Genomic DNA, 27,119 nt, shown 5'->3' with positions numbered 1-27,119 from the left:
TAAGAGAATGTAACATGCTGGTGAAATGTCTTCACAACATGAAGCTGTTAGGGATATGTAATAAATGAGATGTTATCAACTGGATGTAGGAGGGTTATGAGAAACTAGAAATGACTCAAATATATAACAAGATGAAATTTCATCAAGACTAAATCCGGTTCTGAGTTCCAAAAACATAATTGTATAAATACAGAATGGATAAATGGAGCATGATGAGTTAGGGATTTTAGGTGGTTATAAATGTCATATGTGTCACTAGGTGTGGCTACCTAAAAGTAATAGCATCAATAGATGGGTGCATTGTTCAAAACCAGACAGTTGTGGCCCTGGCTGCATAGCTCAGTTGGTTAGAGCATTGTCCCTATACACCAAGGTTGCAGGTTCCATCCCCTGTCAGAGAACATACAAGAATCAACCAATGAATGCATGGATGGGTGGAACAACAAATCGATGTTTCTCTCTCTCTCTCTCTCTCTCTTTCCCCACTCCCACCCCACCCTCTCACTCTAAAAATCAAAATTTTTAAAAAGACAGCTATCCTACCCTCACCTGCACAGGTCATACGGGGCCTGATCTGTGCAGTTCTGGGTGCCATGATATAAATGGGACCTTCTTTTAGAAGAGAAATGGCATTGGAGGAAGGTGTGAAAGGGCTGAAAATGGAAGACTTCGGAAAGCTGTTTATAGATGGTTGAAATGTGTTACATAGGGAAACATAACTAAGCCCCTTGATGAGTGGAAGTTTCAGAGGGGTGAATTTTACCATGCTTTGAGGAAGAGCAATCTGAATGTTGAAAGTTTCCTTGTCACTAGGAAGGGTTGAAGCAGTAATAGTGCTTGTCAGGCACACTATAGCGGAGATTCCTGTATTGACTGGATTGAGTCGGACCAAATACAAACACCAGACATGTCATTGAGTACCTGCTCTGTACCTGCATTTTGCTAGACACTAGAGACTAAGATGACTTCTAATTCTGAATTTTCATGATTCTAAATGAGCCAAGAATGTATGGTGAGGTTGGAATGGTTCAGGGAAACTTTACCTTTTTGCTGGTGTTCGTATCTAGACTTTTGCTATCCAACTAATTGGCCACTGCCACATGTGGCTATTTAGCACTTGAAATATAGCAAGTCCAAACTGAAATGAGCTGTAAGTGTAAAATGCACATCTGGTTTTGAATAATCAGAATGAACTTTTTATACTGATTACATATTAAAATAATATTTTGGATATAATGGGTAAAATAAATGTATTCTCACAATTAATTTTACGTGTTACTTTTTTTAATGTGGCTACTAGAAAGTTTACAACCACTTTTGTGGCTTGCATTATATTTCTCTGGGAAGTGCTCTCTAGAAGTTAGGTTTTAAAGCTCACCTAACTAAATGTTTGATTTTTCTTTTCTTTGTTTGTAGACCAGAGAAGATGGCTAAGCTCCCAGTGATTCTGGGCAATCTAGACATTACAATTGATAATGTTTCCTCAGACTTTCCTAGTAAGTATAAATAAGTTCTGTGTAGTAAACAGATAAAATTTTGTTTGTTTTTTACTTCAATTTGTTTGTTTTTAATTTTTCAGATTATGTCAATTCATCCTACATTCCTATAAAGCCATTTGAAACTTGTGCAAAAACTCCAGTCACATTTGAAGTAGAGGAATTTGTGCCCTGCATACCAAAACATACTCAGCCCTACACCATCTACAACAATCACCTTTATGTTTATCCTAAGTACTTGAAATATGACAGTCAGAAATCTTTTGCCAAGGTGCGTGCAAAGATTGAGGTTTCATTTTTGGTATCAGGTTTTGGCTTCTCATGTTCTTTTATAAATATATATTCTGGCTTTTTATGTTTTTGTTTTTGTTTTTTTTTTCATTTTTTTCTTTAAATATACTACAGGCCAGAAATATTGCTATTTGCATTGAATTCAAAGATTCAGATGAGGAAGACTCTCAGCCTTTGAAGGTTTGTGTTCTATGTATATGTTCCCATTTTCCCATTTTTATAAGGCAGTTGCTTGATATTGCACAACTAAAGGAATTTAGCACATTTTAATTGGCACAAATACAAAAACAGATGACATTGCAACATATAACCACATATGTTGAACCTTACAGAGTATGGAATAATTGAATTTTTGCTCCTAATTGACTATTTCTGTTTTGTTATACATTTTAGGGATGAAGGTTTCTTATGCATGTTCAATTTAGTAAACATTGTACACTTGCTATGAGCCAGGCATTGTATGAGTGCTAAGAATTATAATAAAAATGATAATTAAAAAAATAATATACTGACATTTATTAAAAGTTTATTATAGTATGGTAATAATCATACTAGTAGATTCTTAATGTTTATTGAGTGCTTATTACATTCCAGGCTCTGCTGTTAGAGCCTTAGAGGTATTAAACTCCTTTCATTCTCATAGCAGTCTTTTGAGTTAGGTACTGTTATTATCTACATTTTTTAGATGAGAAGATGAATGCACAGAATTTAAATAAATTGCTTAGGGTCATACATTAGTGGAACTGATGTTCAAACTCAGGCAGTCTGGCTCCAGAGCCCAAATTCTTTACTAAAACTGTGAAAATGACTTTGCAAGAAGAGTAGACAAAGTTGCAAAGAATAATGCAGTATAGTTTTTGCCCTCAAGGAATTTCATAGTTTGGTGGAAAAGACAGTTATGGAAAACAAAAAAACTCCTGGCATACAGAAGTTACTGAAATGGTTTATTTTATAAAACTGAATATATTAGATCAGAAAAATGCTGAAGGGAGACTGAAGAAGGAGTTAATCATTTCTTGAAGGGTGCATGAGAATTTGCTTGGGGTGCACAGAAGGGGAAGCTTGTTGAGACAGAGGGATTGCGTAAGCAGAGGCAGGGAAGTGTGAATGGGAATAGTGAGCAAGGTCTGGTTCAGAGCTACAACATGAAGGGGTGGGAGGGCTCCGAGGTGAGCTAGAGGGTGAGTTGGGCCCAGAAGTAAGGGGGCTTACAGGTCTAGAATCTCACAGGCAGAAGAAATCTATCAGAGATGGTTATGTTTATACTTTAGGAGTGTTCTTTACAACACATCTGAGTTCAATTTCTTACTCTCTTAATTGAATGCTGGTGTTTCCCTTTGCTAACTCTTATTTTAGTGCATTTACGGCAGACCTGGTGGGCCGTTGTTCACAAGAAGCGCCTTTGCTGCAGTTTTACACCATCATCAAAACCCAGAATTTTATGATGAGGTAAGATTTTCAAGGGAAAACCCAGTTTAATCAGTTTTAAGGAACACTCCAAGTTCTTTGCTTAGTAATGCAAAAGCCAAGAGAAGCTACATAGTATACTAAAATCACAGTGATAGAACTAAATGTTGAATTATTTATTTTACATAATTTGTTCTAATTATAAAAGTAATATATTTATTGTAAAAAGTAAAAACTTGGAAAATGGAGATAATATAGAAAAGAAAAAATTAAAATTCCTCCTCTATCATTACCACAATTAATAATTCTAACAGTTTCTTTCAAATTCATACTTAATTATAGTTACATTTGTTGGACCTTTCTTACTGTTAGGTTTCCTTATGTAAAATTATATGTAGTTCATTAAAACTGCTGTATGAATTCTATTTGTAAATGTTCTACCCTGGTTTTTCATCGTGCCTTGGCTGTGTTAAGTTAATTTAGTGGTTTCTCTCATGTGTTTTCCAGTTCCTGTTATTGATCAGTAATGTCTTAGTCTGTTCATGCTGCTATAACAAAGTACCATGGACTGACTGGCTTCAAACAGCAAATACTTATTGCTTACAGTTCTGGAGGCTGGAAGTCTGAGATCAGAGTGCCAGCATGGTTAGACGAGGGCCATCTCCCAGGTCACAGATTCTCAGCTGTGGTCGCACATGGTGGAAAGGGCTGGGAGCTCCACAGGATCTCCTCTATATGAGAGCATTAATCCCATGTATGAGTGTTCCACCCTCATGACCTAATCACGTCCAAAGGCCCCTATTCATACCATCACCTTGGGGGCTTAGAATTTCAACATGTGAATTTGGGAGGAGGTGGCAAGGACACAAATACTCAGCCCATTAACGGTATAACATTGTATTAAGGATTCCATGTCTTCTTGAGCTCAATTTACAGTCTCAGATTTCTTTGACTGCAAATGTTACTATCTGTTTGGAGACCAAATGCACACTTACCCATTGGGTGACATGTTGTGTGGCTGCTTTCACCAAGAAATTTTGCTGTTTTGGAATATTAGAAAAATTGTTCTTTTTGTTTTCCTTGCAGATTAAAATAGAATTGCCCACCCAGCTACATGAAAAGCACCACTTGTTGTTCACATTTTTCCATGTCAGCTGTGATAATTCAAGTAAAGGAAGCACAAAGAAGAAGGATGTTGTTGAAACACAAGGTTTGAAATGTCATCATTCCTTTGATTGTTTATAATGTACACATTAGGCTCTTAAATTTCATTTTGATCTGAATTTGCATCCTTTTGCAAAGGAGATTTTAGATGACATTTGTGAATGTAGCATGCCTGACTTATGTGTGGAAATTTCTATAAAATTTAATTTTAGATTTCTAATCTCAAAGTATTCTGCAGAGACTGTATTCAGGGTCTTTTCAATTTCTTAACCCTGATTGATATCAACAGTTCTTAAAGATCAGACAATTTGGTAACATTGGCTTTCTTTCATAAGTTTTTATACACTTACAGTGAATTTTTTTGTTCTTTGTTTCAACAGTTGGATATTCCTGGCTTCCTCTTCTGAAAGATGGAAGGGTGGTGACCAATGAGCAGCACATGCCCGTCTCAGCTAATCTCCCATCTGGCTACCTTGGCTACCAGGAGCTTGGGATGGGCAGGGTATAGGACTTTAAGATTGATTTATCCCAGTTCCTTTAGAAAATATTAAAGATCAACTAAAGCAACAATAACACAAAAAAAATGTAGTATTTTTCCCAGTCCCAGCATTTTGGTTTTTGTTATTCATTTTCAAGTAAACTTAGGCCATTGGAAGACAGTGCCACTAACAGTGTCACAATCTAGAATTACAGTTTGGGCATGTTAGTATAAGCCCAGAAGTAGCAATGTCTCACCAGGGACATGAAGACCTGGAGATGCTGGATGAGGTAGGAAATCTCTGCAAGCTAGCCATGCTCAAACAAGGATGCATTCTTGGGACCATGCAAATGATTAGGAACTGTCTATCACCTTTTAATGTAATAAGGGTAGTAAGCAAATATCTCATCCACGTGGTAGCTCATTCTGATACTTTTCTGATTCACTAATGCCTGAATTGTCTCAGATTTTTCCAATTGGTTTGTGGGTTTTGCATTTTGGGGGGGAGGGTACATGCCCTGAGAGGGAACCAAACCTGGGACTCTCTGGTCTGCAGGCGGATGCTCCAACCGCTGAGCCAAACCGGCCGTTGCATTTTGCATTTTTTTAGCTATCTTAGATTTTGTAGACTTCAGTTTTGTAACATACTTCAATAAGGTTTGTTTCCTTTCATTTTGGATAGCTTAATGTTTCTCTACAGTTTAATAGTACCCAGTGTGGGCCCATGTTATGGACAAGTAGTTAAAATATCCCAAAATAAGGTTAAGCCATATAGCATTAAGTTGCAATTCCTAATCTGAACATTAGAAAAACGGAGGTTTCTGAAATTAAAATAAGCACAGATGTTGAGCCCTTAACTGTGACAGGAATACTTACTGTCCTATTCACTTTATCTGGTACCTGTGCAATCACTTTCAGAATCCTGAACTTGAGTTTGGTTGTCATTGGTGAAATAGGATTCTTTCCCTCTCAAATGGACAGTAGTTCTTACAGCTGCAACTAAACGAAAGGATTACTTAGAAAACCACTAAGAAGAGCACCATATTTGGGGAAGGGAAGTGGGCAGAAATGAGTGTTGGTTGCATTCTGCTGCGAACCAGGCATAGGCATGACTGTCAAGTCGTCAAAGCTGTTTGGGTCTTCAGCACCTCATCAGTACCCTCACTCACGATGATGATTGAAGCCAAGATCACTAATATGTTGGGATGTTTTGTTCTCCCTATATTTTTCAGCATTGTGGTCCAGAAATTAAATGGGTAGATGGAAGCAAGCCACTGCTGAAAGTTTCAACTCATCTGGTTTCCACAGTGTATACTCAGGTACGCACTATTCTTTTAAAATTAGCAGGGATTGTTCTGTGAATGAGTTTGTATGATTTTTTTTTAGCAAAACAAAAGTCTAATTGATATGTAATATGGAAATATTTATACTCCATAAGTCCTCTTTTGAAGAAAGGAAGTACATATAAGTGCTCATTTGTACTGAAATAAATGAATAGTACAGGTAACTTTTCTCTTTTTTTTTTAAATGTTTTTATTGATTTTTTAGAGAAAGGAAGGGAGAGAGAGAGAAACATCGATGTGAGAGAAAAACATCCATCAGCTGCCTCCTGCACACCCCCTACTGGGGATCGTGCCTATAACCTGGGCATGTGCCCTGACCTAGAACCATGGGACAACACTCAATCCACTGAGCCACACCAGCTGGGCCAAGTTACATTTCTTAACAGTTTTCCTCCTTTGTTGGGAGGATCTTTTGAAATACTGTTTAAATTTCATTTTTATTTTTATCTCTCTGATGTTTGCATTTTTATATGATCAGTTTTCATAGTCTAAATAAAATATGCATGCTATAAGAAGCAAATACTTTTATTTCTACAGCAGATATGCTAATAAACTTTCCTTTTCTTTTCTTCCCCCCACCCCCCAGGATCAGCATTTGCATAATTTTTTCCAGTACTGTCAGAAAACTGAATCTGGAGCCCAAGCCTTAGGGAATGAACTTGTAAAGTACCTTAAGGTATCAGATGGCTTAGTAACCCCTTTTTAATGAGTCTGGAGTTGATTGTGTTTTCTTTTTGGTGGTGCTCTTAGCTAGATGCGCTCACACCAACAGCTTCTATACGGTTTTAGATAGTGTCAAGAAGGGGACGCAGAAATAGTGTTCCTCCTACCTCCGTTCTAGTCCCACGCATACTTTTCTCAGACCAGACCTAACATGTACTGTTCCCTGCATAAGACACCCCTCACTTAACCGAGGCCCTCCATGTTGAGTGCCCACTGGGCACGCAGCACAGTAACAGACACATAAGAAGCAGTAACTTTAGTCTCACCATGAAGGAACTTCTAGTTCATTGTAGGAGATAACATAAGTTTCATGAATGCACAGTAGGTGGGTTAAAAACAAACAAACACAAAAACCCCGGATAATACATGCCAGCAACCCCAGCTTTGTGCAGGGTTAGGGAGACTCCTGGAGTCCTTGCATATGGGAGCAAGGAGGGTTTGTCTAAGGGAGTTCCATCCAGAACATGATTTTGGGGGAATATTTTTAAAAAGACAGTTGTAAAAGGGCATTCTAGGCATGGGCACAAAATGTATGAAACATGAGAGATGGAGTAGAAGTTTGTTTGAGTTAAGCAAGGAAAATGGAATCACTGCTGTGCCAAATCCCCTCTCAGCTGCCTCAGAGAGAGCCGTGTGACTTGAAGGAGAGCCTCTATTAGTTTCCTGTTGTTCTGTAGAAATTACCACAAACTTGGTAACTTCAAACAACACAAATTTATTATCTTACACTTCCATAGGTCAGAAGTCTGACATGAGCCTCACTGGTCTAAAATCAAGGTGTTATTAATAGGGAGTTTCCTTTCTGGAAACTAGGGTAGTCTGGTTTCTTATCCTATTCAGCTTCTAAACGCTGCTTTCATTCCTTGGCTTGTGGCTACTTCATCTATCTCAAAGCCAACAAAGTTGTACCTCTGACAATTCTTTCTTAGACACATCTCCTCAGACCCTCCTCTTTTGCCTCCCTTTTCCACTTTAAAGGACTCCTGTGATTACATCAGCCCACCTGGGTAAATCCAGGTGTGTCCTTCTGTTGTAAGGCCAGCTGGTTAGCATCCTTAATTTCCCTTTACCATGTAATATATTCAGAGGTTCTGGGAATTAAGACATGGACATCTTTGTCCCTTATCCTGCCTGCCACTGCCTTCCATTTGTTTTAGATAGACTTCTTCCATCTGTATTTGAAACTGAGTGGAAATTGCTTAGGGTTGGTTTACTTTTCAAAGAATAACTTGAACATTGGTATTCCATGTCTATAGAGCCTGCATGCAATGGAAGGCCACGTGATGATCGCCTTCTTGCCCACTATCCTAAACCAGCTGTTTCGCGTGCTCACCAGAGCAAGTCATGAGGAAGTTGCAGTCAACGTGACACGGTGAGGGAGGTGGAGAGGTGGATGCTCTTCTTCCCTTTCAGTCTGTCCACATCTGGAGCACAATCATACATATCCGGGGAGCTAGTATGTGTTAAATGTTATATTTAAGAAATTTCTTTTGATCCCATATGTAGAGATCCCATCTAATTCCTTGTTTCCTGTGGTGCCAGTAGCATCATCATTGTTCTACCGTGATAATAATGAAATGTTTCCATTTTCACATTACAATTCATTGCTTTATTCATTCCTATGGTGTGTAGGGTCATTATTCATGTGGTTGCCCAGTGCCATGAGGAAGGATTGGAGAGCCACTTGAGGTCATATGTTAAGGTATGTAAAATAAACTGTCCCGATCACTTAAGTCTGTGGCTCTCCAATTTTCCTTCTAAGAACTTATTTTTTAAAAATCTAGTTATTTTGGGATGTACTTTGCGATGAAACGTAATACCTCTGCTTTCTTTTCTGTCACACAGCCAGTACTTGCACCTAGACGAGAGAAGGCCAAAGAGGGACAGCCATTCATTTATTCACTTAATGTCATTTTGTCAGCTACATTTTTTTCTTTCAATGGTTTTGCAAATAATGTGACCCAAGTGATGGTTAAAGAAGACTGTTAACTCACTCTTAGCTAGGCCTCTGGTATAGCTTGTTATCTTAAAGTTTCTTTTCTCATCTAAAATTTCCAGGAAAACTGTTTCTCCCAAGATAGGAAGGTTAGTTAGCCTTGACCTCCATCTGAGTAGATGACTCCTTGGGACAGCAAAAGGTGTTGTTGGGATAAATATCAATGAGTTCTTCATTAATATATAGTATTCAGTAAGCATAGTGGCACATACTATTCTACACAGTTACACATATTCCCTTTAGTCTTTGATACCCTATGAATTATAGCTATGTTAACGTTTAGCAAATAAAGTTTGAGTTGTTCAGGGAATCAGTTACGCAGTGTCATGTGACACATTTCACTTCATGAAGTTCTTAGGAGATGGAGCTGTGGGCTGGAGGACCACTGACCTGAGTCAAGTGATTCACTTATTTAGATGGATTCCCGAAGACATCCCCAGTTCCCTCTTTCTGTCACATGACAGTGACCTTTCCGCCCCCCTTCCATTTCCACACTTTCCTCTCCCGCCCATGCAATTATACCTCGGTCCCTGATCCTCATCCTCTGGAGCCTTAGTGTCTCCCCAGCCCTCTGCAGCTTTCAGCTCAGCTTGGAGAATCAGTGCATTAAAGCATCTTTCTCTCTTCTTCCAAGTATGCGTATAAGGCTGAGCCGTATATTGCCTCTGAATATAAGACAGTGCATGAAGAACTGGCCAAATCCATGACTGCCATTCTCAAGCCTTCTGCTGATTTTCTCACCAGCAACAAACTACTTAAGGTATGTTGGGAGGGCCAGTGTGACTCTACAGTACTGAAATTGATTAAAGAAAATGCAAACTCCTCAGCTGGATCAATTCACCCTTTTTGTGTGCTTTTGAATACAATCACCACCTCCTAAAAAGTGGTAACAGAGTTAGCTCTTCAGTACCAACTTTGCTACTTATACTGGTGTTCCTATTGAAGCTGCAAATGACTAGATATTGAAAGTTCCATGGGCTCTTAGGTAAGAATAAATCATTGTATCTGAATCATCAGAGGACCATGAGTTAGAGATTGTACAGGCAAGTGTCAGCCGGCGAGACTTAGCCAAAAAGAAAGCGCACATCTCATTGAGCAGTGCCTCTTGTGTGGGTTGTGCCATGCTGAGCCTGTATGCCCTATTTCCTGGTGGGATGGAGTCACTTACTGTCAGACATATGAAAGCAGAACACCTGCCACACACCTCTGCTCTGATAATAATTAGCCAAGAGGTTCGGCCATGTTATTTGGTCACATTTGTTTTACATCAGTAACATTGCCAGCCTAAGAGAATAAACGTATCTTCTAATTGGTTGATTTTCTCACTAGAATCCTTTTTATTTTCTTTCAGTATTCGTGGTTTTTCTTTGATGTATTGATCAAATCCATGGCTCAGCATTTGATAGAGAACTCCAAAGTTAAGGTATGTCACTTTATATCAGGACTTGTGTGGTGGTTCTTAGGGAAAAGTTTCTTTCATTGTGTTTGTAGCTAACATTTATTAACACTTTCTGTGGGCTTACAGTCCTCTTTTAAGTGCTTTCCAATAATAAAGCATTTTAGCTTCACGACAACCCTATGGAGAAAGTATTCATCTTACCCCTCATTTTATAAATGAAGAAACTGAGTCCAGGATGCTTGAGCTACTCGCCCAAGGTCATGCTGCTATCTAATGGAGGGAGCCCGGTTTCGAAACCACACTGGTTCTGAAGCCCACATTCCTCAAGCACTGTGTTATTAAGTCCAAAGAAAAATGTGTCGTTTTCTTTGAGTAGCTCAGAAATCTTCAAGTTTGTTGAAATGGGAATAGTAGTGTAAGCATTCATTTAAAATGCCTTTACCTAGTGTTTCTTAAGTGTCTTGAACAGCTTAGAAATTTCTTAGGGACCTGGACGAGTGTCTCATGCTACTTCTGTAACCAATGAATGGACTCTGAGATAACTTAGTCTCCCCACAGCCCTCCTCTCCAAGGCGCTGGGTATGTGCTTGTAAGACTGTCTGGGTCCCTGTGCTGTCCCTAGGCTCATATCCAGACTGATGCCTATCAGGGTATAACTGGTTGCTGCTGGCTTTCTGAGTGTAGATAATTTTTTCTAAAATTCCAAAGCAGTATGCACAGGTGGCAAGTCACAGAGCTCCTTCTAAAATGCACAGTCTTGCAGTTGCCATTGTGACTATGAATTCTTGCAGCATTGTAACTGTATAGAAGTGGAGGCTGGAGGAGTTGGGTGAGAGCCGGAGGCACTTCTGCAGGGAGCAGCGGTTGTGGTGCCTGGCAGTCTCTCTCAGTGTATGTGGGAAGGAGGGCAGAGTCACCGGCAGGGAGGGTCAGGATCTAGGCCATCTGGACTCTAGGAAGAAGCCTTGGGAAAGGCTGATGGATTTTGTCAGGTAGGAGGTTGGTGGTTCAGAACATAAAGTTGTAGTTTCCTCTCGTGGAATGGGCACTGGTGCCTGACCAGATGGTTTCCTTTTTTTTTCTTTTAAATCCAGTTTTAGCACACAGGGAAATGCCAGATGGAGGTGGGCCCTGCCTTTCACAGAGTAAGGCACCATCTAAATCATGCCAGAATGGCCTGCCAAGGGAAAAATCTAGCAGACTGTCTACTTGGCAGTGTGCAGCTAGTATACGTGCACACACATGCACATATGCATTGTATTTGGATATATTACCTTTCTGATAGAAATGTTGTCATGTGCAGGATAGGCTTTAGGCCTATATTCATTTGCTTGGGCTGCCATAACAACTACCACAGCCTGGGTGGCTTAAACAGTAGAAATGTATTTTCTCACAATTCTGGAGGCTGAAAATTTGAGATCAAGATGTCTGCAGGTTGATTTCTTCTTGCAGCTTCCCTCCTTGGCTTTTAGATGGCAGTCTTCTTCCCACATCTTTATACTGTCTTCCTTCTGAACATGTTTGTGTCCTAACCTTTTCTTTTCTTAGGATCGGCCCTGTTGGATTAACTCCCATTTAATGACCGTGTTTTAACTTAATTACCACATTAAGGACCCTGTCTCCAAATACCGTCATATTCTGAGGTGCAGGACCTTAACATATGAATTTTGAGAGGACATAATTCAGTCCATAACAAGGTTCCACTAGGTTTTTTATTATTTTGGACTCTAAGTAAATATAATCACTTCAGAGGGACTGAAGACTTGCTTATATTTACAAATATAACTGATTTGTTCAGATAGTATTCCTTGAGCCCTTATTGTGTGCAGGCTCAAGGGTTACACAGTTAAATGTAGTGTGTCTTGCTTGTGCCCTTACAAATTTAGGTGGGAAAATGTATCATTAGACCATGGGAACGATGGTCAAGGAGGTAATGAACATTTTAGAAACCTAAGAAGTGTATTTAAAATCAAGTATCAATGATAACTTTCTGAGACCTGTAATAGACAATTAATAAAGGGACTCCATTGCATGTGTTCTTTACTCCAGAGGCCAAATTAAACCATAGAATTTTAGGGATAGTAGAGACCTGAAAGCTACCTTCTGGCCCAATTCCTCCCTTATGTCACAGAAGTTGAGATGGAAGTATAGACCCGTGAAGTCACCTGCCCGTCATCACACAACTGAGCAGAGCCAAGGACGCATCCCAGATGCCCTGCCATTTCCAGCCTGATAGCTGGGAGATAGTTTGTTTTGGGAACTCTGTGGGACAAACCACTCAAATGCTGCCATGCACAACCTTTTCCGGAAGTAAACTGTGTCTTGGTGCTAAAACAGTATTCAGAGAATTTTTTGACGTAGCTTATTTTAAAACTGTTATCCAGCTTAAAAATAAACACTAGCATCCAAAAGGAGAAAACTTAACTGTAACAATTTACTATAAAAAGAGATTCAGAACACCTACTTACCACTTGGGAGAGTTGAACATTTTCACTTTTGGAAGGCTCCCTTCTGACTTCCTCTTCTGTGTCACCCCAGAAACCATGCCAGTCTTTCCCTAAATCATGCATTATTGATCTTGGAACCTCTCTCACATTTTTTGAAGCCTTCATTCAGTTTGCCTTATATCTTAGGAGTGATGAGTTTTATATGTTTGAATTAGTGATTTTTACATTTGTCTTATACTTATATCTTAAGAATTGTATGTCCTAGTCCATGATCTCAGGGTTCTGAATTTAAATAACAAGTTCATGATCGCCAGTCCTGTACCACTGGTGATTTCCAAGATCATGATCAAATCCCCTCAGAGTTTTTACATATTTTTTTGACTGAAGATTATTAATATCATCCAATGTGTTTATAATCCTGACCTCATTTTCTTCCTCATTGGTGAGTTTTTCTTTAAATGCCATGATCAGGCATACACCTGTCTTGTAGGGGCACCGGGGCCACAGATTCCTATCAGAGACAGATAATGCTTTTGGTGTTGCTGAAAGTGTCCTTCCCAAAGATATGTGGTGTTGATCTGCATTTGGGAGCATAGCGTATGCTGAGCAGAGTCCTTCATATGTTAGTGTACACTTCATATGTTAGTGGGGTTGTTCTGTCTGGTGCACATTTGTATGAAAGGGTAAATTTGCATGCTGTTCTGCTTGCTTCTGATGCTACACTCTTTCTGAAGATGGAGGTGGCCAAATATGCCCACCTTCGCATACCCAGGCAATCAAACTACACTTTGTTACATTTGCTGAGGAAGGCTGTGGGTCAGAGCCTCTCTTTGAACTAGCATCTAAAATAAGCAAAATAAGACTCTAGTGTTTCATAGTTGACATGTGCTTGGAATTTAAAGTAAGTGATTTTTGAGTTGATCTCATTGAGGCCTACTAAGTTTATAACCCCCTACTCGACACTGCTTCAATGGGCAACATATTTTAGGTCAGTTTTTTCTGTCATTTATATTTAGCAACTATAATTTCAGCAGACTCATTTTGAATTTCCTGTCCTTCCACATTGAATCAAGCAAATTGCTGGCATTCCACAGGTGTACTTTAAGAAAGTTGGAACACCTAGCATAGGATAGGATGAATATATACCCTTAAGTGTTACTTAAGCATTTGTTGGAGCCCAGACAGCATGACATGTAGGACGTGGTGTAGCCCATTGCCGATGTCTGCAAAGATGTGGCTGCTAGCAGGGGGGCTCACAAGACCCTTCACAGAAAGGCTGAGTATGGGTCAGGGAGATTCCACTCAGTTGAGGGTTCGGTTGGCAGGAGCTGAGCAGCCAGCAGGATGGCACAAAGGTGTTGGGCTCACAGCAGGAGAGGAGAGGGGGGCATGGAACACAGCAAGTTGGCCTGAGGAGGCTGATCTGGTGTGGACAGGCAGAGTCCACACCAGCAGCATTCGTCGGAGGAGCAGATGGCATGGCTGGGCCACCCGGGATGCTACAGCAACAGAGTGGAGCTACCGCAGCAGGACCTGGTCAGGAGTTGGGATTTTGTTTGGCTGAGAAGTCTCGTAGCATTTCAGCAGCCTCTCCGCTGAGCTAGATCTTATATACTCACCACCCTGGATGTCAGCCAATATTCTAAATGATTTTCTTCCATTTCAGTTTATAGTACTCTCCAGAAAAATGTCTAATTACCCCAGTCTTTATTACCTTTAAATGTATATCTTATCTCATTGTATTGTTGCCAAATTATAATTCTCCACCATAGCTGTTTGTCACTGCAGAGAGCCATTTCCATCTTCAAAGACACCGAGTTGTCATCTCCTAATCACTGAACAGCATTGTTGTTTTGTGTGTTAATTATCCACCATTCTTCACCATATTTTCTTTCTTTTTTTAAAAATCCTCACCCAAGGATATTTTTCCACTGATAGATAAAGTTGGGAGAGAGAGAAACATCGACGTTAGAGAGATACATCAATTGGTTGCCTCTGTACTATAGGGTCAGGGATTGGATTGAGCAGCAACCAAAGTATGGTGCCCTTAGACCAGAAGTGAACCCGAGACTCTTTGGTCCGTGGGCCAACGCTCTAACCACTGAGCAAAACCTGCCAGGGCCATGTTTTCTTTCTTTTTTAATAAAAACTTTTTATAACAGAAAAAAAATTTTTTATTAATTAATTTATTTTTGTTACAGATGTTTCTCCTTTTGCCCCCACTGATGTCCCCCTCCCTCTCCCTCCCCGCCCTGTCCCCAGCTTTGTTGTCCATGTCCATTGTTCATGCATACATGCCTATAAGTTCTGTGGTTTATCTCTCCCCCACCACCCCCTCTTCTGGGGATTGTCAGTCTGTACCCCACTTCTACATCTCTGGGACTATCCCATTCCTCAGACTGTTATGTTCATTGTATTCCACAAATAAGTGAGATCATATGATACTTGTCTTTCTCTGTTTGGCTTGTTTCGCTTAGGATAATACTTTCCAGGTCCCTCCATGTCGTCTCAAAGGATAAGAGATCTTTCTTTCTTACAGCTGCATAGTACTCCATTGTGTATATGTACCATAGCTTTTTTATCCATTCGTCTACTGATGGACATTTGGCCTGTTTCCAGATATTAGCTATTGTAAATAGTGCTGTTATGAACATGGGGGTACATATATTCTTTCTGATTGGTGTTTCAGGTTTCTTAGGATATATTCCTAGAAATGGGATCACTAGGTCAAATGGAACTTCAATTTTTAATTTTTTGAGGTAACACCATATTGTTTTCCATAGTGGCTGCATCAGTCTGCATTCCTACCAGCAGTGTACTAGAGTCCCCTTTTCTCCACACCCTCGCCAGCACTTATTGTTTGATGATTTGTTGATGGTGGCCATTCTGACAGGTGTGATGTGATACCTCATTGTTGTTTTAATTTGCATCTCTCTGATGATTAGTGATGTTGAGCATTTCTTCATATGTCTCTTGGTCATTTGTATGTCCTGTTTGGAGAGGTGTCTATTTAGTTCCTCTGCCCATTTTTTAATTGGATTCTTTGTCTTCCTTTTGTTGAGTTGTATGAGCACTGTATATATATTGGAAATTAACCCCTTATCTGATATATCATTGGCAATTATGCCCTCTCATACAGTGGGTAGCCTTTCTGTTTTGATGATTGTATCTTCACTGTGCAGAAGCTTTTGAGTTTGATGTAGTCCCATGTGTTCATTTTCTTCTTTGTTTCTGTTGCCTTAGGTGATGTATCAGTGAAAATTCTGCTGCATATGATGTCTGAAATTTTGTTACCTACAGTTTCTTCTAGGATTTTTATGGATTCATGAGTCACATTTAAGTCTTTTATCCATTTTGAGTTTATTCTTGTGTAGGGTGTAAGTTGATGGTCTAGTTTCATTTTTTTGCCTGTAGCTGTCCAATTTTCCCAGCACCACTTATTAAAGAGGCTGTCCTTACTCCACTGTATGCTCTTGCCACCTTTGTCAAATATTAATTGAGCATATTGCCTTGGGTCCATTTCTGGGTTCTCTGCTCTGTTCCACTGGTCTATATGCCTGTTCTTGTGCCAGTACCAGGCTGTTTTGATTACAGTGGCTTTGTAGTATAACCTGAAATCTGGTAATGTGATCCCTCCAACTTTGTTCTTTTTCAAGATTGCTGTGGCTATTCGAGGTCTTTTTTGGTTCCATATGAACTTTTGAAGTACTTGTTCTAATTCTGTGAAGTATGTCATTGGTATTTTGATGGGGATTGCATTGAATCTATAGATTGCTTTGGGTAGTATGGACATTTTAATGATGTTAATTCTTCCAATCCATGAACAGGGTATGTGCTTCCACTTTTTTATATCTTCCTCTATTTCTTTTTTCAATGACCTGTAGTTTTCTGCGAATAGGTCTTTTATTTCTTTGGTTAAGTTTATTCCTAGTTATCTTAATTTTTTTGCCGCAATGGTAAATGAGATTGTTTTCTTAGTTTCTCTTTGTGTGAGTTCATCATTGGTATATAAGAATGCCATCAATTTCTTGACGTTAATTTTGTATCCTGCTACTTTTCCAAATTCATTTATTAAGTCTAGTAAATTTTTGATGGAGTCTTTGGGGTTTTCTATGTATAGTATCATGTCATCTGCGAATAATGACAGTTTCACTTCCTCCTTTCCAATTTGGACCCCTTTTATTTTTTCTTCCTGTCTGATTGCTGTGGCTAAGACTTCCAGTATTATGTTAAATAAGAGTGGTGAAAGTGGGCATCCTTGCCTTGTTCCTGTTCTTAAGGGAAATGCTTTTAGTTTTTGCCCATTGAGTATGATGTTGGCTGTAGGTCTTTCATATATGGCCTTTATTATGTCAAGATATAATCCCTCTATTCCCACATTGCTGAGTGTTTTTATCAGAAATGGATGCTGGATTTTGTCGAAGGCAGAAAAAATTATTTTAAATATGTTTTTACTGATTTTTTTAGAGGGAGATATAAATAGAAACATCGATGTGAGCCTGGCTAGTGTGGCTCAGTGGTTGAGTGTCGACCCATGCACCAAGAGGTCACCAGTTTGATTCCCAGTCAGGGCACATGCCCAGGTTGTGGGGGGGCAGGCAGGAGGCAGCCAATAGATGTTCTCTCTCATCGATGTTTCTATCCCTCTCTCCCTCTCTTCAAAAAAACTCAATAAAGAAGAAAAAAAAAAGAAACATCATTGTGAGAGAGATACACTGATCTGCTGCCTCCTGCACACCTCCACTGGGGATTGAGCCCGAACCTGACTGGAAATGTATTCTGACCGGGAATCAAACCAGGACCTCCCAGTCCGTGGGATGATGCTCAATCCACTGAGCCACACCGGCTGGGTTATTACAGAATTTTTTTAATAAATGTGAAAAAGGAAACAGTTGATTGGATCTCATGTCACTATCACCCAGCTTCAGTAGTTACCAGCATACTGCCATTCTTACTTTGTAAGTTCACCCTCACGCTTTTTTACTAGAGCCTCTTGAAAGCAATTCCCAAATATTTTATCATTTCATCTGTAAAAACTTTTTTAATGTGCCACCTTTAACATATAAAGCCTTAAAAATAAAAACAGAACTACACCATGTCACACTCAGTGAAATTAGCAATATTTCTGTGTTATCATCTAACACCCAGTCTGTATTCAGTTTTCCCCCAGGTGTCTCAAAAATGTCATTTTACTATTGGTTTGTCTGAATCGGGATCTAAACATAGCCCGCACATTGCATTTGGCTGATGTGTCTCCAGTTTCTTGAATTCTCAAACTGTTTTCTCTGCATTTGTTTTTGTTTGGTTGGTTTTATTTGTTTAATGCAATGTATTTGTTGAAGAAAGTGGGCCATTTGTCCTTTCAGAATTTCCCACATTCTAGATTTGGCTTATTATAACTTCACAGTTTTCTGTGACGTGGTTCTGTGTCCCATCTTTCCTATAAACTTGGAGTGATATCTAGAGGCTCAACCTCATTTCACTTGCTTTTTGTCAAGGATACTTCATAGCTGGCACTATACTGCATCAGGGGGTATACAGTATCTGGTTGTTGCATTGTTAGTTATGATAGTACCGACTAATAGATTTACACGGTGTTCCACCCCGTCCAATCATTATAAGTTCTCCATGCACTTTTCATGGTTTAGCACCCATTGGCTCCGCCGCATGCTGAAGGCCACAGGCATTTCTTGGGAGACCTGTTTTTCAGGAATGGCCATCTTGGGTTGCTGGCAATCACGCCTGGCCTGGGTTCCTGGAAGCTGAGCATCTTCTGAGGCCAACACCTCAGGATATAGGGTTATTGGTTGCATGTATAGAACACAATCTCTTTGTAATTTCAAATTTTACTGTATTGTGTTTTAAAGTAGCTGCACTTTAAATTCATATTACTTGATCTTTACCGCCATGAATTCTTGAGTTTATAAGTTTACAAAGATGTTCTTGTTACTGGTTCGAAAATTAAATTATTATGGAGCTAGTATTTCAAAAGTTTATAATAGGTTCTGGTATTTAATGCATAATATAAAGCATGCTTTTATGTCAGAAATACCTGGGTTCCATTTCTAGTTTTACAAAATACTACTTGTTTCATATTGGGATACTGGTTTGGTTGTTCCAAACCAGGCCAAAATAATAGTGCCTTAAATAAGATAGAAGGTTCATCTCCTTTTTTGAAAAATTATGAACTAGTAGGCAGTTCAGAGAGTGGGAGACCTTGTCCCCCAAGGTCATTCAGGGACTCAGGCTCCTTCTATTCAGTTACCAGCCTAGGTGTCATCCTTATCCACAAAGTTGAGAAACTGGCTCACCATCACCATGCATTCCAGGCAATTGTAAGGACAAGAACTTGAGAGGCAAGCCACTGCATTCATGGACATGACTGAAAGAGATGTGTGTCACGTGCTCTTGCAGCCCATTAGCCCGAACTCAGTGACATGGGCCTTATCTGTCACAAATCAGGCTGGGAAATGTCTCTTTTGCAGCTGTGTTTCTATAAAACCTGGGGGTTCCACCACTAAAAAGGAGGAGGAAAGTAAGGATATTAAAAGGTCACTTAGTACTTGTTACTGAATCTCTCTAAGTTTCTGTTTCCTCATCTTTAAAATGGGAATGAAAATACTGCCCTGTTGTGGCTGTTAGAATCACATACATGAATGGACAAATGCATGGAGCATCTAATTCAGCTTCTTGACACTTCAGGCTATTAAATGGTTCCATTTTCTATGGGCAGGGAGGGGGCAGTGGGCATCACGGAACAGAAAGAGCACAGGCCTTGGACTCATGGTAGATCTGAATTTGAATCTTTGTTAGTTGATAATTTTGTAACCGAGGACATATTTGCTTAACCTCTCTCACCCTCTGTGAAATGAGGGTTAAACACTAAAGTATCTTATAATAATTTAATGAAAAAGTACATAAAAATATCTAGTGCAGTTCCCGACATGTAAAAGATGTATAGTAAGTGGTAGCTAATTGTTGAATGGTCTGTATAATTTCTTAGGTAAGCATTCCTGATGGGGAAAAATTACCATTTAAAATTAATTTGAAGAAGACTGCTTCTAAGCAGTTTCAACTGGTAACATATACTCACCAATTCATGTATTTTCAGTTTAAATACTTGAAGCTCAAACCTAAGGCAGTGTTTTCTAAAGAGCTCTCTCAGAGGTACTGGCACTAAAATCACCAGAAGTACTCGGGAAAAATGCAGCTCCTGACCAGCATCTCTGTGACTGCAGGCTCCTCTCCAAGTTTTTATAAACTTCTCCAGAGTGGTCTTTATCATGCCGAAGTTTGAAATCTCAGGTCTAATCCACAGCACTTATTTGAAATATTAGAATACTTGTACAGTACTTTGAGAAAAGAAAGATAAAGTTCAGATAAATAAGTTAGAATGCTGGGGTTTTAAATGGACTCAGGGATGAGATCTTTTCCCCCAGAGGGTTGCAACTTGAATGTTTGCTCTAAATTCTTTTCAGGTGTTGCGAAACCAGAGATTCCCTGCATCCTATCATCATGCAGTGGAAACAGTTGTCAATATGCTGATGCCACACATCACTCAGAAGTTTCGAGATAACCCAGAGGCATCTAAGAATGCGAATCACAGCCTTGCTGTCTTCATCAAGGTGGGGAGCTCCAGGCCAGAGGGTGTCAGCTAAGTGATTGAAATGTCCTTTCTGGAGGAGTAACTAGTATATAGTAGTTCATTGTTAGTTGCTCATGCAATGTATGCGGCATATTTGTATGCTAAAGGATATACTTACTAACAAGAAAGACTTATTAGAACCCAACTTTCCAAAAAGTTTGGGCCTAAGTATTTACTGTCGTGGTTGGTTTTGTCCACAGAGATGTTTCACCTTCATGGACCGGGGCTTCGTCTTTAAGCAGATCAACAACTACACCAGCTGCTTTGCTCCTGGAGATCCGAAGGTAGTGTTTGTGTTACATGCTGTTCTTTTTGTCTCGCTGATTCACTTCCAGAAACCCGCCCGTTTCTCTTGATTCACATCAGAATTTTCTTTCAGTCCCAGAGGCACATCTATTTGATTTTCTCATAAACACCCAAAATGACTTCTTAACTGCAAAACTAAAAGTTTATGTGTTGGGAGTCATAGTTTATTCAGCAAGGTAATAGAAGTAACCGTGGCCCTTCTCTTGCTCATCTTTTTTATTGTATTCAGTCTGTGTCTATAATTGTAAGCAGCCTGAAGTCCTTTATTGAAATAGGAGGGGCATGAATAATAAATGCCCTAAAAGTCAGTAGAGAACATCCTTTAATGAAGTGTGTTCTCAATTTTCAAACAAATCCCTGTGGTCATTCTAAAATCTAAAATAGCATAGAGCATGCCGTTCCAAGAAGGTCAGGAAGCTAAAGACTGGGTCTGTTATTTCTTACATGTTTTTTAGGGTACTGTATAAAATATCCAGTGAGGTACATTTAACTTAGGACTAAACTTTTTTTTTTCCTGCAGACCCTTTTTGAATACAAATTTGAATTTCTCCGTGTGGTGTGCAATCATGAACATTATATTCCATTGAACTTACCAATGCCATTTGGAAAAGGCAGGATTCAAAGATACCAAGGTAATCTTACTTTTACATATACTTACACAGACTTTTCACTACAAAAGTCATTTATTTTTAATAAGATGAGAGATTTGATTCCAACATGACTTTAGAAATTTTTTTTTTTTTTATTGATGGATTGGTGGTTGTATTTTTCTAGTTAAATTTCCATGTTAAAAAAAAAAAATGATAAAATGTTCTATGGGAACTTACTTTTCAGCAAACTTACCAGACTACAGATCCTGTAGGTGTGACTTTTTCTTAAGTGTGACAATTCTTTTGCTTAAACAATAGAAATCCATTTTACTTACTGTAGTTTGTTTTTATTTGTTTCACTTTTCCTTTTTTCTCATGAATTAGCTTCTCTTTCACCAACTGTGGAGTCAAATGAAACTCCTGTAGGTAGGTGTGAGGTGTGGGGTGTGACACTTGCTTTCTTGCATTTTCCTCCTGTAAAAGAAAAAGAATGCAAGTGATTGCTGAAATGCTTCCATGCGCTCTTCATCTAGGCATTTCCCATACAGCAGCCAGTTTCTAAACTCATGATAAACCAGGGAACGTGTCTCACTGTCACTAAGACATTGCTGTAACATCCCAGGGAGGCATCTTGCTTTTTGCTCCTGAGTCCTCTAGGATGTTTCTTTAAGAAGTAAAACAAACACAGAGCCTGCTCACTCCAAAAGTGTATTATTTCACCATTTTCATAGCCCATGTCCATAGCAGTGGCAGTGACCTAAGTCACAAGCAACACGGCTTTTCACATGCTTTTACGTTTGCATGTTGAGTCTGTATCAACTGTCCTGTATCCTCTCTAACTTTAGCTCATAGTGACTTCTTTATCGTCACTGAGTAAATCGAAGCAGTCTGCCAGGTGATCCTCACTAGGTGGGGTGCCTTGTATGTGCTCCAGATTACTTATGGGAAAGGAGAGAAAAAGTAGGAGGATGCCACCAAACTATTAATAACACCTGAATCAACTGACTCTGAAATTCAGAGAGAAATATACAAAGGCATTCATTCAGAGGCATAAATATCTCCCCCCCCACACCCAGACTCAGACGATTTTTAAGGGATGAGAAGAGGAACTGTGGCCCTGAAGTTGGCATTCACATGTCCAACAAATATTTACCCAGCACCAGCTATGTTTAGCCTTAGGAGACAGTTGTGGACAAGTGTCCAAGTAAAAACATCCAAACCTGTGAAGAATTTTTGTAAGATTTTATTTGAGCAAAAATGATGACAGTTGCCAGGAAATACCGTCTCAAATGCTTCCTAGAATGGCAGTCAGCTGCTTCCTTAATGCTTTTTGAATTAAGGAGGGAAGGTACGGAAGAGTCCATGAAGGTAGGAGAAAGCCACGTGGGAATGAGATGACAGGATAGTTAACAAGAATATGTGCTTTCTTAGGGGTGGTTGCCCTTATGTCAAAGGAATGTAACCTAGATGCACAAAAACAATGTATAGGTCTTGCTTAGAGCGAAGATAAACCTTTTACTTAAAAAGTTATATGCCTGGGGCATCACTACCTACCATGACCTGCCCAGTTAGGAATTTGTGATCAGATCACCCTGTGAGGTTACTTTCTGTAATACCCCTTTTTCATCCACACAAGGATGATAATCTCCGGCTGTTTTACCTAAGGTAAATTTACAGAATGTTAGAGAGAGACAGTTGCTAAGGAGAAAAAACCAAAGCAAGGAAAGGGGATGTGAAATGGGGTGACATTTGAGATAGGGTAACCAGAAGATGGTAATCTGAAGAAAGCGAGGGGTTGGGCCATACATACACCTGGGGGAAAACATTCTGGGCCATGGTAACAGCCAGCTACTCAGTATCCTCCGATCCAACCCCAGCCCAGCTGTCTTGTCTCACTCCCCACTCGTCCCCATATTTGAGACATACCTGCTACTTCCAGCTCCTCAAATGTGACATATCTACCCTTGACACCCCTTAACCTCAAATAGCCACCTCGCTGGGGGAATCTTCATCTCACTCCCCAGTCACAGCACCTCCTATGTAGTACCTGCCAGGTCTCCTCCTCACCCTCTCCCAACACCCAGTCTGGACTTAAGTGCTCTCCACCCTTCACTTCAAACCTTGTCACACCCTCCCTCACCTCACAATCTGTTACCATCCCCCCTGGACTTGGGGACTGTGACTGTCTTCCTTTCATCTGTCAGGATGCGGAGGGCAGCTCTTTAGACCCACTGGTTGAGCAGTGAACATGTGCTAGTGCCTGCCTTCCACTCTGACCCAGCAGGGCCCAATTGCTTATCCTGCAGAACTTAGTGAGGAGGAAATCCTTACTGCCCGGCAGGCTGGCACAACTCTTAATAGAATGCTGGGTATTTGGTGACAAGAGGGATAGCCCCAGGCAATGGGCATGGGTCACCTACAGATAATTTACCTTACATTGATAGGAATAAGTATTTTCTTTATCTTTCTCCTTCCTCTCCCTTTTCACTGCCCCTCATCTCTCTGCATGTGCACATGCACACGCTCACACACACATGCACATGTGCACACTCACACACACGCATGCACAATTAAACCCATAAATAGTTTTCTTCTAAGGGGTTTATATGAATTCAAGCTGTGAGCTGTCACTTGGATACACAGGGCATAGAGTAAAGAGTGGATATGATTATTCTAGAAAGATAAATAATCTTTCTCTTGCTTCTGCTAAAGGGTTTCATAGGATTTGGGTTAGTATTTTGGATAGGTTTAGCAGTAACTAATATAAAACTAAAGTCCAAGGAGGGATCAATAGATCTTCCTGTACAATAGATTCAGTATAAGAATTTAAATCCTACCCTGGCTGGTGTCACTCAGTGGTTAGAGCATCACCCTATTCACCAAAGAGTCTGCAGTTCGATTCCCAGTACCTTACATTGGGTTGCCGTACTTGGGTTCCAGCCCTGGTTGAGGGGCGTGTGTGTCTCTGTCAGATTGATGTTTCTCTTTCTCTCCCCACCTTTCTTCCCTCCCTTCTACTCTCTCTAAAAATTAATGGAAAAATAGCCTTGGGTGAGGATTAACAAAAAAAAATTAAAAATAAAATAAATAAATAAAGAATTTAAGTCCTAGCTACAGCTTACTGAAAAGGTGTATTTCAGCTTCAGAGTGATGCTTAGCTGCTTTCATTGCCTCTCTCAGTAGACTTCACATTTGCTTGTATCTCTTTTCCAGAGGAGCTTATAGTTTCCTCATTTAGCTTGATGATGATTTTCTAGTTTGGGTTGGTGTTTTGTCCCTTTTGTTTTAGGTTGTTTGCTTTTAGATGTGCAGAAGCAATAAGAGTATATATTTTTAAATTGTGCATTAAATAAGTTCTTCATTTAGTGATAGCAAAATAAATAGGTTGTATGTTAACTTGTCAATTTTGAACACATTGGATTTTAATGGGAGTATATAGGCCAGGAAATGGGTAAATGAACTCATTTAGTAAAGAACATTTTAATAGACCATGTATTTTTATTCTTTCTTTAATTACATGTTTGTTATCTATAGACCATGCCTCTAAAATATTGTTAATTAGTACCAAAACTTTTATTTTATTTTATTTTTTAATCCTCACCCGAGGACATTTTTCCATTTTTTGTTCAGATAGAGTGGGAGGGAGAGAGAGGAAAAGAGAGAGAGGGAAACATCGATGTGAAAGGGACACATCGAGTGGCTGCCTCCCGCACGACCAACCAGGGCCGGGGACAAACTGCAACCGAGGTATGTGCCCTTAGCAGGAACCGAACCCAGGTCTCTCTGGACCACAGGCCGACGCTCTAAACACTGAGCGAAATCGGCCAGGGCAGTACCAAAACTTTTAAAAGTTCATGTCAATAACAAAAGTACATTTGTAATGTAATATATGTTGTTCTGTAGTCCAAAAATTGGCATTAAAACTGTTCAGTAACTGAATTATATAGAATGTGATATGCTTAAAAATCAAAATCCAATGCAATTAATTGTATTTAAATGTTGTTTTTATTTACGATCTCCATGTGCTAAGTACAACAATATTTTAGATAATCAAACTTTTCCCTTGGAAGCCAAGTCCAATTATCTGTTGCCACCCCCAGGGTGGGCTGAATACAGAGAGTGGGTTTAGTTTTTATTTTATTCAAAGAGCGGTACATTCTCTCTAACTAAAGCAATTTCTATCCTCATTTCAGATCTCCAACTTGACTACTCATTAACAGATGAGTTCTGCAGAAACCACTTCTTGGTGGGACTCTTACTGAGGGAGGTGGGGACCGCCCTCCAGGAGTTCAGGGAGGTCCGGCTGATTGCCATCAGCGTGCTCAAGAATCTGCTGATAAAGCATTCTTTTGATGACAGATATGCTTCAAGGGTGAGTGGTGCCAATGGAAGGAAATATGCATTGATAAATGTCCTCTATTTTAAGTAATGTAAAGAAAGTAACCAATTATAAAATTAGTGTAACAGTATTAAGACTTTTCTCTGTTTATGCGGTAAAATCTAGCAGCCATCTTTATAGGAAGTATCTAAGTACTGGAGGTGGCTAGTGCTGGCTCAGTCCATCATTAAATCCTCAGAGCCTGGGAGAAACTTATAATGTGTGCCTTTGTTTCAGAGCCATCAAGCAAGGATAGCCACTCTCTACCTGCCTCTGTTTGGTCTGCTGATTGAAAACGTCCAGCGGATCAACGTGAGAGATGTGTCACCCTTCCCCGTGAACCCCGGCAGTGTACGTAAGCAGACTTACATAGACACAACTCGTTTTGGTTTCCTGTGGCTGCCCTGACAAAGCACCACAAACTGGGTGGCCCCCAACAACAGAGATGTATTCTCTCACAGTCAGGAGGCCATAAGTCCACTATCAAGGTGTCAGGAGAATTAGTTCCTCCTGGAGGCACTGGAAAATTCTGTTCCCTGCCTCTCTCCCAGCTTCTAGTGGCTGCCTGGAATCCTTTTGTGGCTGCGTCATTCCAGTCTCGGCCTCCATCTTCATGTGGCCTTCTCCCTGGTGTGTCTGTTCTCTGGTGTCTAGTTCCTCTCCTTTTCTTGTAAGGACACCAGTGATTGATTGGATTTAGGCCTCACCCTAATCCAGAATGACCTCATTTCACCTTAAATCTTAATTACATCTGCAGAGACCCTATTTCCAAATAAGGTCACATTTACAGTTCTGAGCAGACATTCATTTGGGAGTGACACTATTCAACCCAGTACATATCTGTTCTCTTTTTTTGTCACTAAAACAATAATAATACACAAGACTTAGTACATTATATTTCTGGCTCAGATGAGTGTAATCAGTAAACCTTCAATTTTTGTTAAAAATCATGCTTTCCTAATGCCAAATATCTTGTAAAACATCAGAATCTTCTTTGTGTTGTCAACAAATCTTTATAGAGGATGGAGGTTTAAAAAAAGAACAGGCATAGTTCTAACCTATGCGTTATGAAAGCTCAGTGCTAGCAGTTCTGATCATAGCATACAACCAAGTCTTGGGAAAGCCACTCTTTGGGCTATAGTCTCTCTGCCTGTAAAATCAGAAAGCAAGCGAGATGTCAGAGAGACCAGGCCCCACCTCCAGTAACTGGCCACTTTAATTTATATCATCTTTGTCCACTCATTTAAAAATGTTTAAACTCATTTAAATTGGGAATTAAGTTGACTGATGATTCCAGAAATTATCTCAAAACTTTTTAATTGGGACTACCTGCCAGTAATTTAGACAGATATTACCAGTTTAGCAATTTCCTTTTCCCCTTTCCTTCTGGACCCATGAACCAGCTTAGGTGTTACTCATGTCATTTTGTCATCTAGTGTATACTTGGGAAGTTTCT

General features: G+C 39.7%; 1 protein-coding gene across 12 annotated transcripts in view; it reads left to right on the top strand.

Moving 5' to 3' along the window:
• The window catches only part of DOCK9 (dedicator of cytokinesis 9), a 293,010-nt gene that overhangs the window by 202,994 nt on the left and 62,897 nt on the right, over positions 1 to 27,119 (top strand). For all 12 annotated transcript variants that reach the window (XM_036250431.1, XM_036250430.1, XM_036250427.1 and 9 more), the window contains 17 exons: positions 1,417 to 1,496; positions 1,580 to 1,767; positions 1,902 to 1,967; positions 3,144 to 3,236; positions 4,281 to 4,404; positions 4,739 to 4,860; positions 6,069 to 6,155; positions 6,766 to 6,855; positions 8,159 to 8,274; positions 8,535 to 8,604; positions 9,533 to 9,658; positions 10,250 to 10,321; positions 20,223 to 20,369; positions 20,590 to 20,673; positions 21,216 to 21,327; positions 25,479 to 25,657; positions 25,901 to 26,014. In XM_036250431.1, the coding sequence (XP_036106324.1) occupies positions 1,417 to 1,496; positions 1,580 to 1,767; positions 1,902 to 1,967; positions 3,144 to 3,236; positions 4,281 to 4,404; positions 4,739 to 4,860; positions 6,069 to 6,155; positions 6,766 to 6,855; positions 8,159 to 8,274; positions 8,535 to 8,604; positions 9,533 to 9,658; positions 10,250 to 10,321; positions 20,223 to 20,369; positions 20,590 to 20,673; positions 21,216 to 21,327; positions 25,479 to 25,657; positions 25,901 to 26,014 (1,870 nt within the window). The remainder of the gene's footprint in view (positions 1 to 1,416; positions 1,497 to 1,579; positions 1,768 to 1,901; positions 1,968 to 3,143; positions 3,237 to 4,280; positions 4,405 to 4,738; positions 4,861 to 6,068; positions 6,156 to 6,765; positions 6,856 to 8,158; positions 8,275 to 8,534; positions 8,605 to 9,532; positions 9,659 to 10,249; positions 10,322 to 20,222; positions 20,370 to 20,589; positions 20,674 to 21,215; positions 21,328 to 25,478; positions 25,658 to 25,900; positions 26,015 to 27,119) is intronic.

This window comes from Molossus molossus, unplaced genomic scaffold, assembly GCF_014108415.1.
Source record: "Molossus molossus isolate mMolMol1 unplaced genomic scaffold, mMolMol1.p scaffold_m16_p_9, whole genome shotgun sequence".
In the NCBI taxonomy this organism is placed as follows: domain Eukaryota; kingdom Metazoa; phylum Chordata; class Mammalia; order Chiroptera; family Molossidae; genus Molossus; species Molossus molossus.
Note: the sequence above shows the minus strand (reverse complement) of the source record. Positions and strands in the feature narration are given on the sequence as shown.